This window comes from Microcaecilia unicolor, chromosome 12 (assembly GCF_901765095.1).
Source record: "Microcaecilia unicolor chromosome 12, aMicUni1.1, whole genome shotgun sequence".
Taxonomy (NCBI): domain Eukaryota; kingdom Metazoa; phylum Chordata; class Amphibia; order Gymnophiona; family Siphonopidae; genus Microcaecilia; species Microcaecilia unicolor.
This window is the reverse complement of record NC_044042.1, coordinates 4,959,812-4,987,761: the sequence shown is the minus strand read 5'-3', so window position 1 is coordinate 4,987,761 and position 27,950 is coordinate 4,959,812. Positions and strand designations below refer to the sequence as shown.

General features: G+C 45.9%; 1 protein-coding gene across 1 annotated transcript; it reads left to right on the top strand.

Annotated features, from left to right (window-relative positions):
• The first annotated feature begins 244 nt into the window (after positions 1 to 244).
• Positions 245 to 26,231, top strand: PM20D1 (peptidase M20 domain containing 1). The gene is made up of 13 exons (XM_030221674.1): positions 245 to 418; positions 8,708 to 8,794; positions 10,018 to 10,250; positions 14,476 to 14,562; positions 17,029 to 17,162; positions 19,379 to 19,498; positions 19,654 to 19,729; positions 20,626 to 20,687; positions 20,796 to 20,874; positions 21,727 to 21,798; positions 24,021 to 24,189; positions 24,978 to 25,077; positions 25,186 to 26,231. The coding sequence occupies exons 1-13, from the start codon at positions 247 to 249 to the stop codon at positions 25,313 to 25,315; spliced, it is 1,521 nt and encodes a 506-aa protein (XP_030077534.1). The 5' UTR covers positions 245 to 246; the 3' UTR covers positions 25,316 to 26,231.
• Positions 26,232 to 27,950: the final 1,719 nt, after the last annotated feature.

The following is a 27,950-nucleotide window of genomic DNA, read 5'->3' as shown; positions in this document are numbered from 1 at the left end:
CATAAGGGGGTCTTTTGTTAAGGTGCGCTGAACCCCGAGACACCCGTTCCCTCCCAGCCCCGGCCCCCGACCTTTGGCAAAAGGAAACATTCCTCAGCCTCAAGTTGCACTTTGCACCGCACTACAACTCCCGGGATTCCCTGCGGCAGAAGGCGGGCCTGGGCCGGAGCGCTGCCGTGATTGGCTGGCTCTGAAGGAGTCGGGACCTGGGATAGGTGGCTGCAGTTGTCGAGGGAGGCGGACATGATGATGGCTCGTTGCGGCAGGGCAGCGGTGCTGGTCTGGCTCGGGCTGGTCGCCATCGGGGTAACGGCGCTGCTGAGAGTCGGCCTCGTGTCTGAGCCTCCGCAGGGAGCCCGTCGCAGGCCGGTGGGATTCAGCGCTTTGGAGAAGGAGCAGCTCCGGGAGGCGCTGAGAGGTGACGCTGCTGCACCCTCTTCCCCCCCTATTGCACCACTTGGGTTTAAAGAGCTGCACGTTCATGTTCACAGCAGATATTTCCACTCCGGAGTCCCTTCTTCAGCCGTCCGTGCCGTGTTCCTGGCGCGTGCATGGGGCACTGATGAAGTTTTGCTCTTTAACCTGCCCGTGCATTTCTAGGCGCTGCTCCCTGGCTGTTTCAGCGCATCAGTGATTGTCATTTCCTTTGCTGTGGCCGAGGAGTGGGTTTGAAACGTTGATTCTAATGCTTGCTTTACAGTGTTCCCCGAGTCCATTCCTGCAGTACCCCTTGCCAGTCATGTCCGCAGTGAATAAGCATGAACTTGATTTGCATACCCTGCCTTTATTATATGCAAATCTCTTTCATGCATAGTCATTGTGGATATATCCTGAAAACCTGACTGGCAAGGGTTACTCCGGGACCGGAGTTGGGAAACAATTCACTAGAGAGTTGCACAGGGACAGAACTTTCACCCTCCCATCCATCCCCTGTGCGAAAATAAGCAACCTTAACAGTAGCCTATGTTGATAACGTCCCCTCTCAGTGTTTATGGATTAACTGATCTGGGTAAAGTTGTTCCAGGAGAGTGCAGCGGGCTTTGATCTTGGCAACTTGGGTTCTTCAGTTCCCACTGCAGCTCCTTGTGACCTTGGGCAAAATCACTTAACCCTCCATTGTCCCAGGTACAAAAAAACACCTTAGATTGTGAACCCCCTAAGGACAGAGAAAGTCAGTGACGATCCTAGGTCGGCTGCCACCTGGGGCGGATCGCTGATGCGCACCCCCCCAGGTGCATTCTTGGCTGCTGGGAGCAGCCTTGTGGCGCTCGGCTCCACTGGCTCCCTGCTCTCTCTGCCCCGGAAGTAACCTGTTCCGGGGCAGAGGGAGCAGGGAAACAGCGGAGCCGACAGGCGTGGGGCTGCTCTCTGCACCCCTCCAGCAGCGTGCACCCGGGGCAGACCGTCCCCACCGCCCTGCCCTTGCTACGCCGCTGGAGAAAGTACCTGTATATAATGTGTGCAGCGCTGCATACGTCTAGTAGCACTATAGAAATAATTAGTAGTAGCTTTTGAGCAGTTGGGCTCAGTAGTCAGCATGGCCAGCAGCAGCCTCTGTCCATAGCAGGTATTGGATTATCTGGATGTTCACTTTGACATGTTTGCTGGTATCCTGAATAAGCAAGTTGCAGGATCAGATTCTCATCTTCTCTAGCCCTGGATTCTATTGCAGTGGCACTGAGAGTAGTGCAGTGGGCCAGGGCTCATATGCAGCACTTTCAGGAGGCTCTACTCTCTCAATGGTTCCCTCCCTCCCTCCCCAATCACAGGAGCTGGATGTGAGGCTGCTGCTCTGGGGACAGGAGGAGGATCCTGCAGTGGTAGCTTCACTGCCCCAACTTGGAAGATGGGCCTGAGTCTGGAGCCAACGGCGGTGTCAGGGCAGAAGTGCGTTGATTGATTTAACAGGTTGGCTACTAGGGCAGTGCAGTTAATGCTGGTGACCTTCTTGAAAGGGAAGGCAGTACAAATCCTGTCCAACGTTGCAATGGCATTGGCTTTTGTGAATCCTTGGGGGGAGGGGGGGAATGAGGAGTCATCTGAAGCAGCAGGTCTGTTGGCAGCTTAAGTATGTATTTATTTTGATTTTCTTCATGGTGAGTCACATTCAGGTACAGTAAGTATTTCCCTGGAGCAGTGGAGGGTTAAGTGACTTGTCCAAAGTCACAAGGAGTAGCAGTGGTATTTGAACTGGGAACCCCTGGATGTCAAGCCCAGTACATAAGTATTGCTATACTGGGACAGACCAAAGGTCCATCAAGCCCAGCATCCTGTTTCCAACAGTGGCCAATTCAGGTCACAAATACCTGGCAAGATCCCAAAAAAGTACAAAACATTTTATACTGTTCATCCCAGAAATAGTGGATTTTCCCCCAAGTCCAATTTAATAATGGTCTTTGGACTTTTCCTTTAGGAAGCTGCCCAAACCTTTTTTAAACTCTGCTAAGCTAACCGCCATTAAGCTACTCCTCCTCCATGTGTCAAAAATGTTCAGGCAGACTTTCGGAGCAGGAACACCTTGGATCCAATGAAATGGAATCTAGGATTGCAGGTGTTCATTTGCATTGTGAGGACCTGGGGCTTACCAGTTATGGATTTGATGATGTTTAACAGCCAACGTGAATGTTTCCAGGTTTTATTGCAAGAAGGAAGCAATGTTGGAGGGCATCAGTGCTCTGGTACATCATGCCCTCATGATGGTCTGCTTACATGTTTCTTCCTTGGCCGCTGGTGGGACATCACATGATTCACATCCAGTGGATCAAGAGACATGATGGTGCAGTAGTTCTTTTGGTCTTGGATTGGCCACGGAGGTCCCGATACAGAGATCAAGTTTGGCTGGCAACGAGGGTCCCTTTCAGTTTTCCAGTGGATCCGGACTTGTTTGGTCCAGGGACCAGTGAGGATGCCGGACCCGTCTCTGTTTTGTCTGATGACCTGGCTCTTGAGAGGGTGTGGCTACAGAAGCTCCTTGTGACTTTGGGCAAGTCACTTAACCCTCCATTGCCACATGTAAGCTGCATTGAGCCTGCCATGAGTGGGAAAGCGCGGGATACAAATGTAACAAAAAAAAAAGTGAAGATGTTCAGGCAGAGTAATTGCTGTCATGATGCAGTTGCGTAAAAGTTACACATCGTCCGCTTTTGTTATAGTGTGGTGCATGTTTGACTGGTGCCAGAATCGTAAATGTGCTTGCAACGGTTTGGGTGATCCTGGAGTTTTTGCAAGATGGCTTGGACAGAGGTTTGACGTTGGCTTCTGTCAAACATCAAGTGTTGGTGCTGGCTTGTTTTCAGAGCTTGGTTTGAGGTAAGCCCAAGGTGGTTTTGGACTTTCACGTGAATCAGGTTATCTCCTTTGGAATTCTAGGAGATAGGGCAGGGGATAAGGATTGGCAAAGTTGGATGTGAAGAGAGCTTTGTGGCATTATCTGACGAGGACAGAGGAGATTCATATCTCGGATGAGTTGTTTGTCTTGTATGGTGGTCTGAATAAGGGGGCGGCGGCTTCTAAGGCAACTGTAGTTCATTGGTTGAAGGAGGCAATTGCATTGATGTATTTTCCTCAAAGATCGTGAGGTTCCGTTGGCGTTTAAGGCGCCTTCCACTCAGAGGGTGGCAGCCTCTTGGGTAGAGAGCAGTTTGATTCCGCCACAGGACATCTGCTTTGGTGTTTCCTAAGCATCTTGACTGGTCTGGAAGGTTGCTAAGGAAGGAGAAATTAGGCCTTACCTGCTAATTTTCATTCCTTTAGAGCCCCCAGACCAGTCGAGAACCTTCCCTGCATATTGTGTAGTGCTATGGTTTTTTTGTGGGGTGCTGCGGTTTTTTTTCACTGGTACAAGTGGCTACTAACAAAACAAAAGACAAAAAAAAAAAAAAAGAAGAGCCACACAATGTTCTCTCGAATAGTGCATGTCAGTCTTCTGGCTGCAGTCTGTCTACGGAAGCGCTGCGTCATTTGTTGTTGTTCAGAGTACTGGGTTCTAGAGTGTTTCTCTGCTTTGTTATCTAAATACTGACTGGTTGGGATCTGCACAGGGTAGATATTCCATGCTCAAAGTCAGGTGTTCTCAGTCTCCCTTTGCTGGTATGCGTGCATGACCCAAGCGTCTTGACCGATCTGGAGAGTCTAAGGAAAGAAAATTAGCAGGTAAGGCCTAATTTCTCCTTGCTCAGTGTAATTGCTGAAATCTAGACATTGGTATAGTCACCAGAACTGATGGTGGAATCCTGGTTGACATATCAGCCTAGTATGGAAGACGTTAAGAGTGACAGATTAGTATAGTGGCTACAACACTGCATTGCAAGTGAATCTAAGTTCTGGGGCATTAATTTGTAAACTGCCTTGAATATTTATTTATTTGGATTTATTTGCGCACACCTTTTTCAGTAGTAGCTCAAGGTGAGTTACATTCAGGTACTCTGGATATTTCTCTGTCCCAGGAGAAGTTTGTACCTGAGGGAATGGAGGGTTAAGTGACTTGCCCAAGATCACAAGGAGCAGCAGTGGGATTTGAACCAGCCACCTCTGGATGTTGAGACCTGTGCTCTAACCACTAGGCCACTAAATTTTTTTCTCGGTGAGCTTTTATAAATAATAATTTCAATTTCTACTGACCATCAGTCTGTGAGTTTGGGCAAACCCCTGGAGCTCCTGGTACCTTTATATCTCATCCAAGTAAAGGGGAACATGCAACATCTGGAACTTCTTTTGCTGGGCCACAGTGCCATCTAGTGGTGAAGAACCAAGTTCCATAGTTAAAGGTGATCAATAGAAATCAAACAAAATAAAACATGGAAAGAAAATAAGATGATACCTTTTTTTTATTGGACATAACTTAATACATTTCTTGATTAGCTTTCGAAGGTTGCCCTTCACTTATATACACTGTCAGCTAGCACATTTGCTTATTTCCGATCTGAGGAAGAAGGGCAACCTTCGCAAGCTAATCATAGTAACATAGTAGATGACGGCAGAAAAAGACCTGCACGGTCCATCTAGTCTGCCCACGATAAACTCATATGTGTATACCTTACCCTGATTTGTACCTGTCTTTTTCAGGGCACAGCCGTATAAATCTGTGCAGCAGTATTTCCCATCTCCCAACCACCAGTCCCTCCTCCCATCACCGGCTCCGGCACAGACCCCGTATAAAAAGTCTGCCCTCCCCCATCCTAGCCTCTCAACCACCAACCCCTCTTCCCCCTGCCACCCAATTTCAGTTAAGCTTCTGTGGATCCATTCCTTCTGCACAGGATTCCTTTATGCCTGTCCCACGCATGCTTGAATTCCGTTACCGTTTTCATCTCCACCACCTCCCGCGGGAGGGCATTCCAAGCGTTCACCACCCTCTCCGTGAAGAAATACTTCCTGACATCTTTCCTGAGTCTGCCCCCCTTCAATCTCATTTCATGTCCTCTCGTTCTACTGCCTTCCCATCTCCGGAAAAGATTCGTTTGCGGATTAATACCTTTCAAATATTTGAACGTCTGTATCATATCACCCCTGTTCCTCCTTTCCTCCAGAGTATACATGTTCAGGTCAGCAAGCCTCTCTTCATACGTCTTGGAACGCAACTCCCATACCATCCTCGTAGCTTTTCTTTGCACCGCTTCCATTTTTTTAACATCCTTCGCAAGGTACGGCCTCCAAAACTGAACACAATACTCCAGGTGGGGCCTCACCAACGTCTTATACAGGGGCATTAAAACCTCCTTTTTTCTGCTGGTCACACCTCTCTCTATACAGCCTAGCAACCTTCTCGCTACGGCCACCGCCTTGTCGCACTGTTTCATCGCCTTCAGGTCCTCAGATACTATCACCCCAAGATCCCTCTCCCCGTCCGTGCCTATCAGGCTCTCCCCACCTAACACATACGCCTCCCTTGGATTTCTACTCCCTAAGTGCATCACTTTGCATTTCTTCGCATTGAATTTTAATTGCCAAACGTTAGACCATTTTTCCAGCTTCTTCAGATCTTTTTTCATGTTTTCCACTCCCTCCGGGGTGTCCACTCTGTTGCAAATCTTGGTGTCATCCGCAAAAAGGCAAACTTTACCTTGTAACTCTTCGGCAATGTCACTCACAAATATATTGAACAGAATGGGCCCCAGCACCGATCCCTGAGGCACTCCACTACTCACCTTTCCCTCCTCCGAGCGAACTCCATTTACCACCACCCTCTATTAAGTTATGTCCAATAAAAAAGGTATCATCTTATTTTCTTTTCCATGTTTTATTTTGTTTGATTTCTATAGATTCTACATGGAATGTTGCTATTCCACTAGCAACATTCCATGTAGAAGTCGGCCCTTGTAGATCACCAACGTGGCCGCGCAGGCTTCTGCTTCTGTGAGTCTGACGTCCTGCACGTACGTGCAGGACGTCAGACTCACAGAAACAGAAGCCTGCGCAGCCTTCTACATGGAATGTTGCTAGTGGAATAGCAACATTCCATGTAGAATGTCCAATAGTAGCAACATTCCATGTAGAATCTCCAATAGTAGCAACATTCCATGTAGAATCTCCAATGGTATCTATTTTACTGTCATAGTAATGCTTGAATGTTTTCACTTATATACACTGTCAGCTAGCACATTTGCTTATTTCCGATCTGAGGAAGAAGGGCAACCTTCGAAAGCTAATCAAGAAATGTATTAAGTTATGTCCAATAAAAAAGGTATCATCTTATTTTCTTTTCCATGTTTTATTTTGTTTGATTTCTATTGATAACCTTAAGAGTGGACTAACACGGCTACCACACTCCTCTACAGTTAAAGGTGGAAAGCGAAAAAATATGCAAAGTTGTAACCTGCGCTTAATTAGCCCCGTCTTCCTCAGTATTGTCTGCATAATGTATTGCTTTATGTTGCATTTGTTTTGCTTCTACCCTGTGAACACTGACAGGAAGGGGGTGCCTATAATACAATACAAGAGGTGAAGCAACCTGACCCCCACTCCACAAACCTCAGCTATAAGATGCAGAGTAGTGGTGGATGCATGGGATGGCAGCAGAAGAGAGAGTCCAAAAGTACGCAAATCCAATAGAAGCGAAACGAAGCACAAAAGGGCCTCGAAGGTTGGAACAACGGCACAAACTTTAATAGAGGGAACCCAACACGGGCCGTGTTTCGGCGCTCCAGGTGCCTGCCTCAGGGGTTCAAAAAATGACGCCCTAAATAAATAAAGGAATACTATCTCGACTTCCCCAGCTGCAAAGTACAAATTAATACATGCGTCCAGTTTCTCCTACATGAGTTCGCAGTTGTGGAATGCGCTACCATTTGATGTGAAAACAATACGCGATCTAATCACCTTTCGGGAATCACTGAAGACTTATCTCTTCAACAAAGCATACTCCAACGATCCGTCATAAGAACTGTATCGCATTTATGCTTTATCTATTACTAGCCGTTGAGCCCGTAAAAACGGGCTAGTATAGGACCGGGGGGGGGGGGGGTTTGAAAGGCCACTTCTCCTCGCCGCTGCAAGGCCCCCCCGTCGCCGAGCTCGCCGCTGCCCCTCCGAGGTCACCGCTACGCCTCCCCCCCCGGAGTCGCCGTCACCTCTCCACCCAGGCCGGGCCCTCGCTTCGCTATTGAAACAGCGCGGGAACGCAGCACACAGCTCAGCTGAGCTGCCGTCCTTCTCTGCCTGTGTCGGGCGGGACACAGGCAGGGAAGGAAGGCCGACGGCTGCTCAGCTGAGCTGTGTGCTGCGTTGACGCTGTTTCTATAGTGGAGTGAGGGCCCGGGTGGAGGGTGGGTGGTGGCAACGGCGACTCCGGGTGGGGGGAGTGGTGGCGGCAAGCTTGGGGGGGGAAGCGGTAGCGACGGCGGTTTTGTCCCTCCCCTTGCGCAGTAGAGACCCTCTCTGTCCCGCCCCCGTCATCACGTATTGACGCGGGGGTGGGACAGAGAGGGTCTTTACTGCGCATTTGCGAGTTAGTTCGGTCACTCACCGTTTATATGTTTGATTCCGAATACGACCTTTGCATAACTGATTGTTTAATTCTATTATGCCACCCATGTTCTTTACGTGATACTAATTGTATCTTTTTCTCTGTAATGGTGACAGAACAATGTTAGCCACATTGAGCCTTTAAATTGGTGGGAAAATGTGGGATACAAATGCAATAAATAAATAATAAATACAAAATAGTCATCTGAAACACGTTCTCGATAGACTGAAAACTCGCTATAACAAACCGTCACGGATACTCCTGTGCGTAGCAACAGATTCAGTGAACCACCAAAAATTCTGGCGGGTCCCCTCTATTAAAGTTTGTGCCATTGTTCCAACTTTGGATGCATGGGATGGTCACGATGGATCCTAAAGTGGGCAGAGTGAGGGGTTAAAGTCCGGAAAGGGCACAGAGCAACGTTAGAAGAATTGAGTATGGATCAGCATCTGGCAGTGAAGCAGCGCAGCGATGTGCTCAAAGTGTGAGGTTGGGATGTGTAAATCATTAGATTTGGGTTAAGTAAAAATGCAACTTTCAAAGAAGCCTCCAAATACTGACAAGTTACCAGAACTTAAATCAACAAGATAAAATGCCACAATTCAGCCAGCTGTGGGCCTAGGAGGGGGGGAGGGGATGAACCAGCTGTGGTCCCATGTGAGAAAGCTCCCTGAGGAGGGAGAGAGGGGTTCACCTAGCTGTGAAATAGCTTTACAATCTGTCCTTTGTGTTTTGTTTCTTAAGGTGCTGTCAAGATCCCAACGGTCTCCTTCTCTCCTGGCAATGTGACTACCAGTGCAATGGAGGAGTTTGGCGCTTACATTCAGAAAGGTACAGTGCTATCCTGTCCCAGGGCTGAGGGATACAGAGACTGGAACGGCGCTCCATCATGATTTCCGTAGATCATTCCCTTAGGGAAAGGGAAATGGGACTTGATATACTGCCTTTCTGTGGTATTTTGCAACTACATTCAAAGTGGTTTACATATATTCAGGTACTTATTTTGTACCAGGGGCAATGGAGGGTTAAGTGACTTGCCCAGAGTCACAAGGAGCTGCAGTGGGAATTGAACCCAGTTCCCCAGAATCAGAGTCCGCTGCACTAACCACTAGGCTACTCCTCCACTCATTCCACCAATAAGAGCCAACCTCATCAGTGATGTCACAATGGCTTGATTGCCCGATACTTGGCTCACTTCTGATATTGTGATGTCATAAGGGAAAGGGAAATGGGACTTGATATACCACCTTTCTGAGGTTTTTGCAACTACGTTCAAAGTGGTTTACATATATTCAGGTACTTATTTTGTACCAGGGGCAATGGAGGGTTAAGTGACTTGCCCAGAGTCACAAGGAACTGCAGTGGGAATCGAGCCCAATTCCCCAGGATCAAAGTCCACTGCACTAACCACTAGGCTACTCCCCCATTTTAACAGTCTCCAGGTGCCATTTTAAACATCATTGGCTTCCATTGGTCTGACGAATCAGGTTTAAAATACTGTTGTTGGTATTTAAGGTCTCACAAAATGATGCACCAATGTCTATTTCAAAGTGCTTAGAAATTTATCGTCCTGCTGGAGCCTTAAGGTCTCGAGGAAAATATTTACTAGATGTTCCCTCGTTGCATCAAGTTTGACTAGAAGAATGTCGCTCACGGACTCTTTTTATAGCTGGTCCAATTATACGGAAAGATCTTCCTCCAGAATTATGACAGATAACCTTTCTTTCCTTGTATTGAAAACACAGGTATTTCAAAAGGCATTTTTCCAAAGGAGTCAATAAAATTATATTGCCGATAAATGAACTTCTTTTCTTGTATGGCTTGATGGTTTTAAACGTTTGTTTTTGTTTGTCATGATAGAATGGGTTAAAGTTAGATGTATTTTTAAAATTAGTATTGTTTTAATTTTGTCTATGTTTTATTGTGACCCGCTTAGCTTGTGTGGATAATGCAGCGTATAAATTTGATAACTAAATAATAATAACTACTTAACCATGAAAGAGTGTTCTCACCCATTTGCTGATTCTGGCTTCTTTGCCTCTTCTCTCCTTCAGTCTTCCCTCGAGTCTTCTCCTCCAGCTTTGTTCACCATGAGATGGTTGGAGGGTACAGCCATCTCTTCACAGTGCACGGCTCTGACCCCCACCTCCAGCCGTACATGCTTCTCGCTCACCTGGATGTGGTGCCGGCCTCTGATGAGGGCTGGGAGGTGCCCCCTTTCTCTGGCCAGGAGCGTGATGGCTTTCTCTACGGCCGGGGGACGCTAGACAACAAGAACGCAGTAATGGTGAGTGATAGAGATGGGAAATGTAACAGGCCTCCTAAGACCTTGGAGATCTACCAGAAGCAGAAGAGTCCATTCGACTTGTTTAATAACACAGAAGAGGCTTTCTACCGAGAGTTTTGTAAACTGAACTCAAGTCTTACGAACTTGTCAATGTTTGTGTCAAAGTATCTTGTATATACAGCTATATCCCCTCTCCAGTTCACCGCGGTTTACATACAAATTTATAATAAGTAGAGAATAATCATCAAAATATAAAATCGAGTCAAATCATTAACAATTATCAAATAAAAAATGTCTTCAGTTTCTTACAAAAAGATAAATAATTAGTTTCTAATCTAACCTGTGAAGGTAGCACATTCCAGAAGGAAGTCGCCGCAAAAGAAAACAGTGAACCAAAAATTCTTAAAAAGCAAACACCCCTAGAACTTGGGAGTTGAAAAATTATCTTCAGCCTCGGTTCTAACGTCAGGCAGTGGAGATATGTCAAGGGTGGGGTAGGGGTTACATGGTCCCACTTGTATACACCTACTGACAATCTGGCCATGATATTCTGCGAGGGTGACAAATAATTGAACAGTAGGCAATGTGCAAAATAGTGTAGCTTTATTACAACATCCAAGACGACACCAGTCGTGTTTCAGCCACAAGAGGCCTTCCTCAGGAGTCTAAAAAAATACTTGTATATAAAATCAATAAAAAAATAAATAATGTAAAGAAAAAAAATATGAAATCTTGACATAGTATAAATGAAAAGGATATATAAATGCAGTATAAATAAATGAATAAGCATAAAAGTGACCTGTAGCCATACAGCATAAGTATGTGTGATGATATTGTACAGAGAGAGTAAAAAATGTAATAAGTAAATTAAACCTCTTGGCACAATATAAATAAGTAAATGAATAAAAAATATATAGGGACAAATGAGGTAAAATGTGATCATACAATACAAACATATATGATAATAATATTGTACAAAAATAATGAATAATGTTAACTTCTATTGGTATAGGTCACTTTTATGCTTATTCATTTATTTAAACTGTGTTTGTTTTACATTGTTTTTTATTGATTTTATTTTATTTTATATATAAGTATTTTTTTACACTCCTGAGGAAGGCCTCTTGTGGCTGAAACACGACGTGTCGAGTCTCAGGTGTTGTAATAAAGCTACAATATTTTGGACATCGCCTGCTGTTCAATCATTTGTCACCCTTGCTGTGTTTGACTTGTTTGTGTGACTGCAAGGGTTGCTGTTCGTCTGTTCTTTGCCATGGTATTCCGCACCAGCTGCAGCTTTTTCAGGTTCATCTGTTTAGGTCCCAGAAATATGTTGCTCTTTGGCAGTAATATTTACTGTTTAATCTTGGTTCCAAGGTTTTCTTCTTCGTAGGAGATATAGAGTTAAATTGTCAACTAAGTTGTCGGATAGTTGGAGCAGTGTTTGTGATGTTCCTCAAGGTTCTCCATTATCCCCTTTACTGTTTAATTTATGTATACATTCTTTTGGGATCTGCGTTGGAGAATCTTGGGATTGTGTCTTTCAGTTATGCAGATGATATAACTGTTCTTCTTCCAGTTTACTTAGAAGCTTCCAAGTTTAGTACTGTTGAATGTTGGATGATGACCCATATATTGAATAATGAAAAAGCAAAGTTGTTATTGATTACAGGGGGGGGGTCCTGCAGAATCCAATATTGTTATTAACCATCGGAATTATATTTTCTCCCCATTTCTAAAGATTTTGGGGTGTATTTGGATTCAACAGGTATCATGGGGCATCATGTCAATAAGGTAGTACAGAAAGGAGGAGTAGCCTAGTGGTTAGTGCAGCGGACTCTGATCTTGGGGAACTGGGTTCGATTCCCACTGCAGCTCCTTGTGACTCTGGGCAAGTCACTTAACCCTCCGTTGCCCCTGGTACAAAATAAGTACCTGAATATATGTAAACCGCTTTGAATGTAGTTGCAAAAACCTCAGAAAGGCGGTAAATCAAGTCCCATTTCCCTTTCCCTATTTGAGATTCTACATGGAATGTTGCTACTATTGAGATTCTGTTGCTACTATTTGAGATTCTACATGGAATGTTGCTATTCCACTAGCAACATTTCATGTAGAAGCCTGCCCTTGCAGATCAGCAACGCGGCCGCGCAGGCTTCTGTTTCTACGTGCAGGACGTCAGACTCACAGAAACAAAAGCCTGCGCGGCCGCATTGGTAATCTGCAAGGGAAGGCTTCTACATGGAACGTTGCAAGTGGAGGAGTAGCCTAGTGGTTAGTGCAGCGGACTCTGATTCTGGGGAACTGGGTTCGATTCCCACTGCAGCTCCTTGTGACTCTGGGCAAGTCACTTAACCCTCCATTGCCCCAGGTACAAAATAAGTACCTGAATATATGTAAACCGCTTTGAATGTAGTTGCAAAAACCCTTTCCCTTATGGGCAAATTGTGTTGTATTTGTAAATATTTTGAAGTTAATTTCGATTGTTGGTTCAAGCACTGTTACTTTGTTCTTTGGACTATGGTAATATAAGTCTATTTAGGATGTTCTCAAACATTAATTCGAAAGTTACAGACTATTCAAAATACCACACTGTGGCTGATTTATTCATTAAAACGCTCTGATCATTTAACAACGTATTTATTCCAAAGTTCATCGGTTGCCGGTGGTAATTCGTGTTGGTAATTCGCTTCTTTCTCTATAACATCAGCAAAATTCGCCCTTTCCTCTCTGAGCACACCACCCGAACTCTCATCCACTCTCTCATCACCTCTCGCCTTGACTACTGCATCCTACTCCTCACTGGCCTCCCACTTAGCCACCTATCCCCCCTTCAATCCGTTCAGAACTCTGCTGCGCGTCTTATCTTCCGCCTAGGCCGATATGCTTATATCACCTCTCTCCTCAAGTCACTTCACTGGCTTCCGATCAGGTACCGCATACAATTCAAGCTTCTCTTACTAACCTACAAATGCACTCAATCTGCAGCCCCTCATTACCTCTCTACCCTCATCTCCCCTTACGCTCCTACCCGTAACCTCCGCTCACAGGACAAATCCCTCCTCTCTGTACCCTTCTCCACCACCGCCAACTCCAGGCTCCGCCCTTTCTGCCTCGCCTCACCCTATGCTTGGAATAAACTCCCTGAGCCCATACGTCAAGCCCCCTCCCTGCCCATCTTCAAATCCTTGCTCAAAGCCCACCTCTTCAATGTCGCTTTCGGCACCTAACCATTATTCGTCTATTCAGGAAATCTAGTCTGCCCGAATTTGATTGGCTGCACTTTTTTGTCCTTTAGATTGTAAGCTCCTTCGAGCAGGGACTGTCCTCTCTGTTAAATTGTACAGCGCTGCGTAACCCTGGTAGCGCTTTAGAAATGTTAAGTAGTAGTAGTTTTTAAATGAGCCTGTTTGATGTACAAAGTATCTCATGGTTTAGCTCCGTCATATCTAACAAATTGCTTTGTTTTGTCCATTTTGATGCGTGAGACCCGATCATCTAATCTGTTTTCTTTTCCGTCTTTAATGGGAAAAATAAGGAAGAAAATGATCAATTCTTTAATATCTTACCAGGCTGCCAAACTGGGTGAAGACGTTTCTTCTTTAATAATACAGGCATCAAGCTGTGGACATTTTAGACGTTTGCTTAAGACTCTTGTTTTTGAATTTACTACTACTTAACATTTCTAGAGCGCTACTAGGGTTACGCAGCGCTGTACAAAATAAAGAAGAACAATTTGTATAGGAAAAGATTTTTAGCTTTTGTATCCAGGTAACTTTGTATTTCTGGATTGTTCAGATTTATTGTTTGTAACCCACATTGAACCGCAAGGCATTGTGGGCTATAAAAATAAAGTGTTATATTTATTAGCACTTATTTACTGCTTTGTTGAAGGAATTCACGCAAAGCAGGGTGCACCAGACATAATCCAGATGTAGTTATCAAGATAATGAAAATATGATATCAGACTCGTATATGAATATTAAATGACCTGACATTGCACTGTCGGGGCAGACCCATCCATTAGGGCTTGGGGGCACTGAGGGTGGGGCAAGTGACACATTCATTGATGGTAGTGACAGGTGTGGGTCTCGGGGGGGGGGGGGGGGGCAGACCAGGTACATCACTGCAGTTCAAATTCTGCCCCAAGTTTCTTAAAGATTTCTCACGCCTGTCTGCTCGAGTGTTCTATTGTGAGTACCAGACGCCTCTCTCTGAACTGCAGGGGATTCTCCAGGCGATGGACTTTCTGCTGAAGAGGAACCACAGGCCCATCCGATCCTTCTACATTGCCATTGGGCACGATGAAGAGGTAGAAAGTTGGTACCTGCTACTGAATGTGTCTGCACTTCTTCTCTTGTTGTATGTGCCTGTTGCGTTCCTTATGTACTATCTGCCTGTGTTCTCCTGCTCTAACATGTACCTGCTATGGTTCATCTCCTCATGCAGGCGCCTGTGTTCCTCCTGCTGTAACATATGCCTGCTACGGTTCTTCTCCTCATGTTATGTGCCTGTGTTTCTCCTGCTCTAACATGTGCCTGCTACAGTTCTTCTCCTCATGTTATGTGCCTGTGTTTCTCCTGCTCTAACATGTGCCTGCTACAGTTCTTCTCCTCATGTTATGTGCCTGTGTTCCTCCTGCTGTAACATGTGCCTGCTACGGTCCTTCTCATGTAGGTGCCTGTATTCCTCCTGCTCTAACATGTGCCTGCTACGGTCCTTCTCATGTAGGTGCCTGTGTTTCTCCTGCTCTAACATGTGCCTGCTACGGTTCTTCTCCTTATGTTATGTGCCTGTGTTCCTCCTGCTCTAACATGTGCCTGCTACAGTTCTTCTCCTCATGTTATGTGCCTGTGTTCCTCCTGCTGTAACATGTGCCTGCTACGGTCCTTCTCATGTAGGTGCCTGTATTCCTCCTGCTCTAACATGTGCCTGCTACGGTCCTTCTCATGTAGGTGCCTGTGTTTCTCCTGCTCTAACATGTGCCTGCTACGGTTCTTCTCCTTATGTTATGTGCCTGTGTTCCTCCTGCTCTAACATGTGCCTGCTACGGTTCTTCTCCTCATGTTATGTGCCTGTGTTTCTCCTGCTCTAACATGTGCCTGCTACGGTTCTTCTCCTCATGTTATGTGCCTGTGTTCCTCCTGCTCTAACATGTGCCTGCTACGGTTCTTCTCCTCATGCAGGTGCCTGTGTTCCTCCTGCTGTAACATGTGCCTGCTACGGTCCTTCTCATGTAGGTGCCTGTATTCCTCCTGCTCTAACATGTGCCTGCTACGGTTCTTCTCCTCATGTTATGTGCCTGTGTTCCTCCTGCTCTAACATGTGCCTGCTACAGTTCTTCTCCTCATGTTATGTGCCTGTGTTCCTCCTGCTGTAACATGTGCCTGCTACGGTCCTTCTCATGTAGGTGCCTGTATTCCTCCTGCTCTAACATGTGCCTGCTACAGTTCTTCTCCTCATGTTATGTGCCTGTGTTCCTCCTGCTGTAACATGTGCCTGCTACGGTCCTTCTCATGTAGGTGCCTGTATTCCTCCTGCTCTAACATGTGCCTGCTACGGTCCTTCTCATGTAGGTGCCTGTGTTTCTCCTGCTCTAACATGTGCCTGCTACGGTTCTTCTCCTTATGTTATGTGCCTGTGTTTCTCCTGCTCTAACATGTGCCTGCTACGGTTCTTCTCCTCATGTTATGTGCCTGTGTTTCTCCTGCTCTAACATGTGCCTGCTACGGTTCTTCTCCTCATGTTATGTGCCTGTGTTCCTCCTGCTCTAACATGTGCCTGCTACGGTTCTTCTCCTCATGCAGGTGCCTGTGTTCCTCCTGCTGTAACATGTGCCTGCTACGGTCCTTCTCATGTAGGTGCCTGTATTCCTCCTGCTCTAACATGTGCCTGCTACGGTTCTTCTCCTCATGTTATGTGCCTGTGTTCCTCCTGCTCTAACATGTGCCTGCTACAGTTCTTCTCCTCATGTTATGTGCCTGTGTTCCTCCTGCTGTAACATGTGCCTGCTACGGTCCTTCTCATGTAGGTGCCTGTATTCCTCCTGCTCTAACATGTGCCTGCTACAGTTCTTCTCCTCATGTTATGTGCCTGTGTTCCTCCTGCTGTAACATGTGCCTGCTACGGTCCTTCTCATGTAGGTGCCTGTATTCCTCCTGCTCTAACATGTGCCTGCTACGGTCCTTCTCATGTAGGTGCCTGTGTTTCTCCTGCTCTAACATGTGCCTGCTACGGTTCTTCTCCTTATGTTATGTGCCTGTGTTTCTCCTGCTCTAACATGTGCCTGCTACGGTTCTTCTCCTCATGTTATGTGCCTGTGTTTCTCCTGCTCTAACATGTGCCTGCTACGGTTCTTCTCCTCATGTTATGTGCCTGTGTTTCTCCTGCTCTAACATGTGCCTGCTACAGTTCTTCTCCTCATGTTATGTGCCTGTGTTCCTCCTGCTGTAACATGTGCCTGCTACGGTCCTCATGCAGGTGCCTGTGTTCCTCCTGCTGTAACGTGTCTGCTATGGTCCTTCTCATGTAGGTGCCTGTGTTCCTCCTGCTGTAACATGCGCCTGCTATGGTCCTCGCGTAACTGCCTGTGTTTCATTTCCTGCTCTGTGTGCCTGAGATCCTCCTCTTTTCTAGCCCTGTCTGTTTGTTTCCCACTCTGTATAATATGTGGTTAAAGACTACTAATAAGGCAGTTGAACAGCCTGGTGGCCTCGCTGCCTTTCATGATGGAAAAAGACTTGCTGAGAATTGAAACCTGTTGTTTGAGTTCCTGTAGGTATCGGGGCACGATGGTGCAAGAAAAATAGCCGCCAAACTTGAGAGCGCAGGTGTGAGACTTGCCTTCCTGATTGATGAGGGGCTGGCAGTGCTGGATGGGGTGGTGAAAGGCATCAAGAGACCTGTGGCCCTGTAAGTAAAGGGAGAGGGAGGGAGGGGGAAGAGCTGTAGAAAGTGAGATTAATGTCTGTGACCCTGTAAATGAGAGGTAGGAAGGCAGCTACAGCATGTCATAAGTGTTTGTGGTCCTGTAAGTGTGAGCAGGATGATGGGGCTGCAAATTCTGTTGGCCAGTTCTGATTTTGAACTTACATCCCAAAGCAGTGTGGGATTTATAGTTCCTGATTCTGCCCATTAAAATCAATGTTGCAAGTCCCATAATGCTCCAGGTTAGAGTGGTCAGAAATCCAGGACTGTCCCAAAATCTGCAGCCTGGAATTGGGTAAGTTTTTTCATTTGTGGGACTTTGTAGCGTGTGATTAGTGTCTGTAGCCCTGTAAGTGTCAGCAGGGTCGTGGAGTGTGTGATAAGTGGGAGCAGAGCTGCGGAGTTGTGTGATGAAGTGGCACGGCTCTGATAGGGTGAAGTCTCGCTAACTTCTGCTTCCAGTAAGTCCAGCTCCATTTCTTCCCTGTTTCTTGAAGCCCAGCTTTTAGAGATTTCAAAAAGAAGTGCTGCCCGCAGGGAGGTACGGAAAGGAGCAGCCACCCAGGGTACAAAGCCCTTTGGGGTGGAAAAATGATCCAAATGCAGATGAAAAGCTTGGAACCACATAAAATACAATGATAAAAAAACATAGCAAATTAACATAAAAGACCTTGTTTACCTCCTCAGCCCCCCCCCCCCCCCCCCATCACTGACAAATCACACCTATGAGAATAAAAAAATTCTTCCTAAAATGCTAAATATTTGCTTCAGAACACAACTCCAAATAGGTTTTTGAACTAAAGGGCTGTAAAACTGTTTGGGAAGACGAGACACAGCAACAATAATAATAATAATTAAAAAAAAAAAAAAAAAAGGGCTAGAGATGAAATAGGAGAGAGGAGAGGGATTGGTTTCTTAGAGGTCTGGCTACTGGACCCAGTATTCCGAGCACATTCATTCATGGTGTTGCCTGACCTGCCTTAAGGCATTGCCCTGTGAGTTTAGGGATCTCCAGAGGTAGGAGTAGCCTAGTGGTTAGTGCAGCGAACTTGATCCTGGGGAACTGGGTTTAATTCCTACCTGTGACTCGGAGCAACTCACTTAACTCAATAAGGACCTGTATATACTATGTAAACCACTTACAAGATTCCAGGCACAATCTCAGAGTAGCAACATTCCATGTAGAACCCCAAAGAATAAGGAGGGCAGAGGACTTTGATTCTGGGGAACTAGGTTCGATTCCCACTGCAGCTCCTTGTAACTCTTGGCAAGTCACTTAACCCTCCATTACCCAGTTACAAAATAAGTACCTGAATATATGTAAACCGCTTTGAATGTAGTTGCAAAAACCACAGAAAGGCAGTAAATCAAGTCCCATTAACAAGATTCCAGGCAGAATCTCAAAGAGTAGCAACATTCCACATAGAACCCCAAAGAATAGCAAGATTCCGGAACCCCAAAGAGTAAGGAGTGGAGGAGTAGCCTAGTTGTTAGTGAGTGGACTTTGATCCTGGGGAACTGGGTTCAATTCCCACTGCAGCTCCTTGTGACTCTGGGCAAGTCACTTAACCCTCCATTGCCCCAGGTACAAATAAGTACCTGTGTATAATATGTAAACTGCTTTGAATGTAGTTGCAAGAACCTCAGAAAGGCAGTAAATCAAGTCCCATTAACAAGATTCCAGGCAGAATCTCAAAGAATATCTAGATTCTGGAATCCCAAAAGAGTAAGGAGTGTAGAGGACTTTGATCCTGGGGAACTCGGTTTGATTCCCACTGCAGCTCCTTATGACTCTTGGCAAGTCACTTAACCCTCCATTGCCCAGTTACAAAATAAGTAGCTATATAATATGTAAACTGCTTTGATCATAACCACGGAAAAGTGGTATATCAAGTCCCAGTCCCTTTCCCTTACCACAGTCCCTTCTCTGTGGCTCTGGTCTTTTGGGTGACGTGGTTGAGGCTCCAGGGTCCCATCAGATGCTGCTGTTGTCTATGGCATCATTTGTCGTCGTCCCCCCCCCAAAAAAATGTGGCTGCATTTAGGGTGACCAAAAAGTCTGTTTTCATTTCTGAGCTGTCAGATGATATATACAAACTTTTATGTTTTGATTAAAAAAAAGTTAAAGTCATGCATGCAGAGGGAAAATAATGGCTGTAACGTGGATTCTCATTGTTTCATTCTGGTTGGTTGCTTTCTAGGGTAGGTACCACAGAAAAGGGCTCAATTACACTAACTCTGACAGTGCAGAGAGACCCTGGTCACTCCTCTGTCCCCCCCAAGGAGACGAGTATTGGGATCCTGGCTGCAGCTGTCTCCAGGTGAGGTGTAGTGCAGGCGACTGGGGTTGTCCCAGGGCTCTATAGACAGAAGATGGGGTTAGTCTTCCTCTGTCCCCTGGCGTGGGTATCCGTGGCAGAGAAGGCAGGTGACAGCAGAGTCCCTCCAGCTGTTTAAAGTGGTCTGTTCATTACAGGCTGGAGCAGAATCCTATGCCCAGTTTATTTGGGAAAGGCCCGGAGCTGGCAACTTTTGAACAGCTAGCCACACAGGTAACAACAACTTTTGCCTGTCTAAATGGGTGAATGATGTGTAAGTGCCATGTAAGCTGTCCGCAGCATCTCAAAAAGCAGCTACAGCAAAGTCAGCCAGAGATATGCTGGTAGTGTGTTAGAGAAAATGAACCCCTTGTCCCCATCACTCAGTACCCCTAAACCTTGCTGTGTTTTGACTGCACCTTTCTTGCAAATGTAAAAAAAAGTTACATGCCCCAGATCATAATCACATTCCACGGCTCTCCCCCCCCCTCCCCCCCTCGAGAGGCCCACAGACCATAAGCGCACATTCCACGACCCTGGTCCTGCTTACAGGACCACAGACCGTAATTGCACATTCCACAAACCCTGCTCCCACTCACAAGACCAAGGGCCGTACTTACAGATTGCATGACTCTGGAGCAGAATTCCCAGAAAGCAATCGCTGATTATGAGCTTGGAGGAGTGGAGGAGTAACCTAGGGGTTAATGCAGTGGACTCTGATCCTGGGGAACTGAGTTTGATTCCCACTGCAGCTCCTTGTGACTGTAGGCAAGTCACTTAACCCTCCATTGCCCCTGGTACAAAATAAGTACCTGAATATATGTAAACCGCTTTGAATGTAGTTGCAAAAACCTCAGAAGGGCGGTATGTCAAGTCCCATTTCCCTTCCCTACCTGCACAGTAAATAATGACATGACAAATGCATGGAATGATATTTTCAAGGGTCTATTTGAATCCCTCTATCGCTGAAACGCTCCGGTAGCTATGGACCCTGTTATGGAAGGCAGTGAATGTCTGGAGGAAGGTGGGACTGTGGAATTGACTGGTCTTCTAGGCACAGAAGTGATCACAGAGACTCAGATCGATAAGCAGAGACCTAATATGGAATAACTTTTGCTTTTTCTTCACAGTTCACCTTTCCTCTGAACATCGTGATGGCAAATCTGTGGCTTTTTGCTCCCGTCGTTGGCAGGTAAGAGGCCTGTGGGTATGGCAGTTCCTGCACTGTGCTGACTAGCTCGCCTTCATGGGCTCCTTTGCCTAGACATAGTTAAATATTTGCTTCCGTGTTTCTCCACAGAATCCTGGAGTGGGAGCCGTCGACAAATGCCTTGGTTCGAACCACCACTGCAGTCACGTTGTTCCAAGCAGGGGTGAAGGTAATGTATCTGGTACCACAGGCTTCCTTCACTACAGAGAAACTAGGGAGCTCAGCAGCAGATAAAGCAGAAAGTGACACCCCAGTACCCCGAGGAGCTGCGGTGCTTGGTACAGGGACACTCCTAGTTCTTCCATGGTGGAGTTATTTTTATAACTCCTTTCTTTTTGTTTTGTCTTTATATTTTTACATTTTTTTATCATTTATTTATAATTTTTCATTTTACAAGGGTCACTTGCAAACAGTAATACAGAGATGACTGTACATTAATACAAGATAAGAAGAAAACAATCCCAACTAGATAAATGAATTATATACAATCTTTCTCTTTCTTAGACCACAAAATAAATAGGGAGAGTGAAACAAGACAAGGAGATCAATTAAACAACAGTAAACCAAGAAAACGTGGTATTAACCTGATTATCCCCAGTTATTATTTATCTGAATCATTATTCCACATTGATCATCTGGGTGGCCTCCTCAAACCAAAACGGTGTATAGTCAATTAATTTCGTTGGAAACATACTTATTGTCCAATATTAGTGGAAATAATACACCTGATTTCATTTTTTTCCCCTTTTAAAACCAGAAATTATTTAACAATACAAACACTTGAATCTCTGATCCAATTCCCACTGATTGATTAAAGTAGTCCCAGTTTCACAGGCTTCACTCCTTTTGAATTAATATACTAAGAGGAATCATTTCAGAGGAAAAAAAACTTTAGGAGTCATACCCGGAACTCTGGGAAAACAATATTTTTACATTCTTAAGGGTAAATATGCATTACGATCTGAATATGTTAGGAGGCCAGGAGATGTGTCCTGTCATTGTTTTTCTCTTTTATTTCTAGGCTAACATCATCCCGCCTTTCGCAAATGCAACCGTCAACTTTCGTATCCACCCGGCTCAGACAGTGGAAGAGGTTCTGTATTGCCCTGCCTGTTCCTTTTCTTTAGCCTTAGATACCTTTGACATGGTGGGGCCTGGGATATGTCAGGGACACTATCCCCAGGGATCTGTATTGAAAAAGGTGGGAACTGAGTCAAGCAAAGACCATGTGGAGGGTAAGAATCGCACAGCGAACAGAGCGTTTCACCTGGTACCTCAATAAATCACTCCTGAGGACCTCAAGGACGGGGCAGCAAGCTACCTCACCATGCTGAAGGTTGTGAGCTGAGACAAAAGGGGAATGTGAGATGATGAAAGTAGAAGGTGCACTAAAGATTAACAGTTGTAGTTTTGTATTCTCCTGCTGGTGGGTATAATGGAAATTATTTCTTTTTTTTAAATTGAGATATTTGTGTGTTGTTGAATTTTTAAATTCCAATTTACTCCCGAGCAATTTGCAGTATATATAGGTTATAACTCTTCCCCCCCCCCCACCTTGCAGCACCCTACCTCCCCCCCCCCCCCCAAAAAAAAAAAAAGAATGCATTGGGTGCTATGCATAATTAAGTAGGCAGAGAGTGAATGGTATGTAAAGTTCTGCAGTTATTTACCTAAGCTATCATTGGTCTTTGTCTTCTTTCATGGGAATAAGTTTATAAAGCTTTTCCTGTCTCTGCACAGAAAAAGGCTTTAATAATAGAGTCGCATAGTGAGCGCACAGAGTGAGCTGCTTTGTACACGATCTGCGCAGAGACATTTGCAGGAGCATCGTTTGAGCAGAGTTGCGATGTGTGTTTTTTTTATAGATTGGCACACACACAGTTAAAGTGTCATGGATTTGAAATACCTCCTTTCTGTGGTACAAGCAAAGGAGTTTACATTTATTATATACAGGTTCTTTCTCTGTTCCTAGTGGGCTCATAGTCTGGGTTTTGTACCTAGGAGAAGGAATGGCTGAATTCTGCAACACTTTGTATAACTTTTAGCCCTGCCCCAGTTTAAAACCCATATCTCTGGCCTTCTGCGGAAACTTTTAAACGCATAGATCTGGACAGTCTGCAAGAACTTTTACTGCAGGTTTCACGTCAGTGTCTTCAAGGGGAAGATTTTCTGTCACGCAGTTCACACTTAAATCTGGCCCTGCTATTTGTACAGGTGCTTTTAGCCACGTAAACTTGTGCACAGATTTTTAACCTGTACCTTCTGCAAAATGTTTGATTTTATGGATGTTATAATGCCATTGTATCGCTCCATGGTGAGACCGCACCTCGAGTATTGTGTTCAGTTCTGGTCTCTGTACCTTAAAAAAGATATAAAGGAATTGGAGAAGGTGCAGAGAAGGGCGATGAAAATGGGGGTGGGAAGACTTCCCTATCAGGAAAGGCTAAGACTGTTAGGGCTCTTCAGCTTGGAGAAGAGGCGGCTGAGGGGTGATATGATAGAAGTCTACAAGATAATGAATGGAATGGAGCGGGCAGACATGAAGCGTTTGTTTACACTTTCAAACAATAATAGAACCAGGGGACACAAGATGAAGCTAGAATGTGGTAGATTTAAAACAAATAGGAGAAAGTTTTTCTTTACTCAGCGTGTAGTTGGACTCTGGAACTCGTTGCCGGAGAATGTAGTGACAGGAGCTGGCCTTGCTGAGTTTAAAGGGGGTTTGGACAGATTCCTGAAGGAAAAGTCCATTGAACATTATTCATTTAAATTTTTGTTTTGCTTTTGGGTTTTTGCCGGGTTCTTGAGGCCTGGATTGGCCGCTGTCGGAGACAGGATGCTGGGCTTGATGGACCCTTGGTCTTTTCCCAGTATGGCGGTGCTTATGTTCTTATTGTTGTGAAATCTTCCAAGGATCAGTAGAGATCAGTAGGATGAAAAATATTTTAAAGAAAAGAATGAATGAATGATATATGCAAAGATCTATTCCCTGCTTCGGTCACACCTCCAAGTTATCTCCAGTGTCCAGGGAAATGAATGCACATAGTACAGATAGTTTGAGCACATAACCTACAACCTGCTTTAATGCATAGAAATAGCCCTCAGAGCGATTTAGACAGCTAGAAGTTAAGCATTTGGCAGTTTGGGGTGTGAGATCAGCACCCGCTGTGTTTGAATATAGACCCCACTGCTTGTTCTTCTGCCCAATGGTCGTCTTCTAGAGAAAAAGGTGATCACGAGAATAGGATAATACAGTGGTTCTGGTTCTCTGTGAATCTTCTGTTATGAATTTATTTCTGCCTTATTCTCCTGAAGGTCCTGGAGCTGACACGAGCCGTGATAGCAGATGACAGGGTAAAGATAAGGGTTCAGGAGGCCTTCAACCCTCTCCCTGTCAGCCCTCACGATGAGGGCTCCTTCGGGTTCCAGATTATCAGACGCACCATCCATGAGGTTTTCTCTGACGTTAGCGCCATAGCTCCTGGTAAGAAATTTGGGGTACAGGATACAGCCTCTATGTGGCTGGATAGCCTATGGAGGTGTTTGCAGGTGAAGCCAGTTGCAACAGGGACAGACGTAACCTGCTTCGTGTTGGAAATAGGAAACTCACAGAGAGCTGTGCAGGGGCGTAGCCAGACCTCGGCGGGAGGGGGGGGCCAGGGCCTGAGGTGGGCGGGGCACTGTTTAGCTGCCGACCCCCCCCCCCCCCCCCCCCCACTGCTGCATCAGGTACCTTGTTTGCTGGCGGGGCTCCCCAATGTCCGCCAGCCGAAGAGTCTTCCTCAGCGCCGGTCGACTCCGGTGCCTTCTTTGTGTGATCATCTGTTTCTGACGCCTTACGTCCTGCACCGTGCATGTAGCCCCGTGCAAGGACGTAAGGCGTCAGAAACAGATGATCACACAACAGAGGCGCCGGAGTCGACCGGCGCTGAAGAAGACTCTTCGGCTGGGGGTTTGGGGACCCCCGCCAGCAAACAATGTATCTGATGCGGCGGCGGGGCAGGGGGCGGCAGGCAGGCGGGGGGGGGGGGGGGGGGTCGTCAAATGTAGGGGGGGCCAGGGCGTAATCTGTGGGGGCCCATGCCCCCGTGGCCCCACGTAGCTACGCCCCTGCTGTGCACTCTGACCCCGCTCCCTCTGCCTTCCATGTAGAAGAAAATTTGCTAAAAATGTATATGAGCCAGGGCAGTGTGCATGATTGTGGCTGTCGAATGTTTGCTGCCATACACGGTGTATTTCATGCATTGCTGTGGTTTGTTTCTCATTTCCCAGGTGTTTGCATTGGGAATACGGACAGCCGACACTACCTTAATCTCACCAGCAGCATCTATCGCTTTTCCCCAATCTGGCTGAAGGCAGAGGATTTGGGCAGGTAATTATAGCACTTAACACACACACTGAGCTCCCTCTGTGGCAGCCAAAAAAAAAAAGACATAACTGCTGGGTTTTTCATTAACAGGTTTGGGTTTTTCATTAACAGGATTCACGGTCTGAACGAACGAATTTCGCTGGAGACGTATGAGAGAGGCGTGCAGTTTTATCTCCACCTAATACAGAACTCAGACTTGCCTGAACTGCCGAAACCCCATAAGAGTCTTCATGAACTATAAGGGAGGAGTGTTTCCCCCCCGCTCCCCCTGAACAACTGACCAAAGCCCCTGACACAGACCTGCAGGTCTTTCATCCCTGGTAAGAGTGCTGATCAGGAAGCACATTGCAAACTGCTGAATACAGATTATCAAATCCCGAGGGGCAAGGTAAGCCCAGGGCAGACTCACCCTTCTTCTCCCCACACACAGTGGTTCTCTCCTATCCTTTGGGCCACAGTGAGGTTATTAAAAAAAAAAAAAATTAAACGAGAAGTATTTTGCCGTGGAATTAAGCAGGGTCTGTTTGGATTTAGCCTCATGCCTTCCAAGAATTAAACGCAAATTCTGTTCGAGTACTGTAGGGTAACACCTGTTCCCGGAGGGTTTACACCTGAGTCAGTGGAGCGTTAAGTGACTTACTTCCCCATGATAATAACAAGTGGCAGCAGGATTTGAACCCTATTAGATTACTCCTGTACTAAATGAGCTTCACTTTTCTCTTACTACTTTGACGTAGTTTTTGTGTGATAAGCATGTGAAGCTGCCCTCTTGGGTTATTACAGAGCACGCTAAGGAAATCCTCTGTGATACGGTGTAAGATGCTGGCCACGGGGAGGTTTCCCAAAGAATACTACATCCCCCACCCCTTCTGAAAAGTTACTGGGTCCTATGTAGTCTCAGGAATCACCGTTCCATTTCCTGGCAGCAACTGGCAATTCTTTCCCAGAAAATGAAGTGGACTGCAGGAGTCTGAAAGTGTCCAGCAGGTGGCGGAGGACAGCTTTCATTCAGCATGGCAAAAAAAGCATCCAAGGGTTTGTATCTCAGCCTCAGAGCCCCTCTCCAAGGTTGGAGACGGACAAGGTTTAAATGTGAATCTTTGTAAGTTGTTTCCTTGAATGATGTACCACTGGAAAATAAAATGAATCAAAATTAAGGTGATATAGCAAAATCTGGCCTGGCTTTTGAACAAAGAACAGAACCCAAGGGAAAGAAAGGTTTATGTATTTAAATGTGTTGGATTTGGCTCACGTCTTTTTCAGGTATAGCGTAAGACAAGTTAACATTCAGGTACTGGAGGACTTTTCAATCTAAACTTGTACCTGAGGTAATGGAGGGTTAAGTGACTTGCCCAAGGTCACGAGGAGCAGCAACGGGATTTGAACTGGGCTTCCGCTGCTCCTCCACACCACAGCTGCCAAGTGTGGTAACCTGTTCCGGGGCAAAGGGAGCATGAAAACGAAGAGCCGACAGGCGCACGGCACCCCCCCAGTGGCGTGCACCCGGGGCGGACCGTCCCCACCGCCCCCCCCCCCCCCTTGGTATGCCACTGAGAGGGAGAATTACGCTGATGCTACAAGTTGCTAATTCCTGTCTTTGGAGCGCTCTTAAAGAGAGGGTCTTCTTCAATGAAGCCCCTTTTGATGATTTTTCACAATAATCTGCTGGGGGGGGGGGGGGGGTTCTTGAGCTGCAGTTTTGTCACAGCACAGGTATTCTGTATATGTCACCATCTGTACCTTTACCCAGATTTCAGGAACACCTGTAACAGAGGAGCCCCAGCGATGGGAAGCAAGAGGGGAAAAGCACAGCTGGGCCTTCAGGATTGAGATAAGTAGAGTCCTTTAATTCTGAAAAAAAGACCCGACACGGCCCGTGTTTCGGCGTAAAAACGCCTGCCTCAGTATGGATAGTTATTTTGCCTTGGGCGATATTTATTTCTTTATTTAACACATTTATACCCCACATTTTCTCACCAATAGTAGGCTCAATGTGGCTTACAAAATCTTAGGGCAAACTACAGTTCAATTAAATAACATAACAATGTAATATAGTTCAGTAAAATAACATAATAATGTAATTAAAAAATAGTAAACACATAGGTATCGTAAAGAACAACAGTGATAATAAGAGTGAATAATAAAGGTAAAGGTCCATGGAATTTGCTGTAACAGGAAGAGGTAAATTAAGTTGAGTCATGAAGGTAGGCCTTACACAGGGTGGTCGTCAGTAATTTCCTGAGATTTCAGTAGTTCTGAGCGTAGTTAGACTTGAGGCCGTAGGATCGGGAAGAACTGTTTCTGGGTGGAAGGTCAATTAGATTAAGCATGTATCCAGGAATTTATACCCTGACTGGTTGGTTTTTCCAGTCGTGTATCACTATATCTTGTAAGCCCGCAGAAGTGCTCTCAGGTGTACAGTAGGCATTTACTGTCTCCTACCTGGCCTGACCAATACTTTGCTTCAGGGAACAAGCTTAAAACAAGATTTCTCTAGGACTCTGGTGACTCGGGCCTCTATGTTTGGGCCTCCTCTTTCACTCAGGGTGACCTGGTTCTCAATATGCAAATTGTATGCAGATTAGTGTGCTACCCCTGTTCGCTCAGGGTGACCTGGTTCTCAATAAACAAATTAGATAGTCCTCACCAACCGCATATATTATTCCTCAGGCAGCTCTTTATTCCAGCCCCTTGGCACACTTCTTCCAGCTTAAATACTTTATATTTTCACATGTCTTCACACTGAGCCTCTCCACACAAATACTTGGGCTCAGTCCTACCATCAATACTTTGGGGACTTCTAACCCCAGGCTTTGCAGCCTGTTTTTCTCAGTACTTGGGACACACAGTCCTCCCCCCTTTGAACACACCGTTCA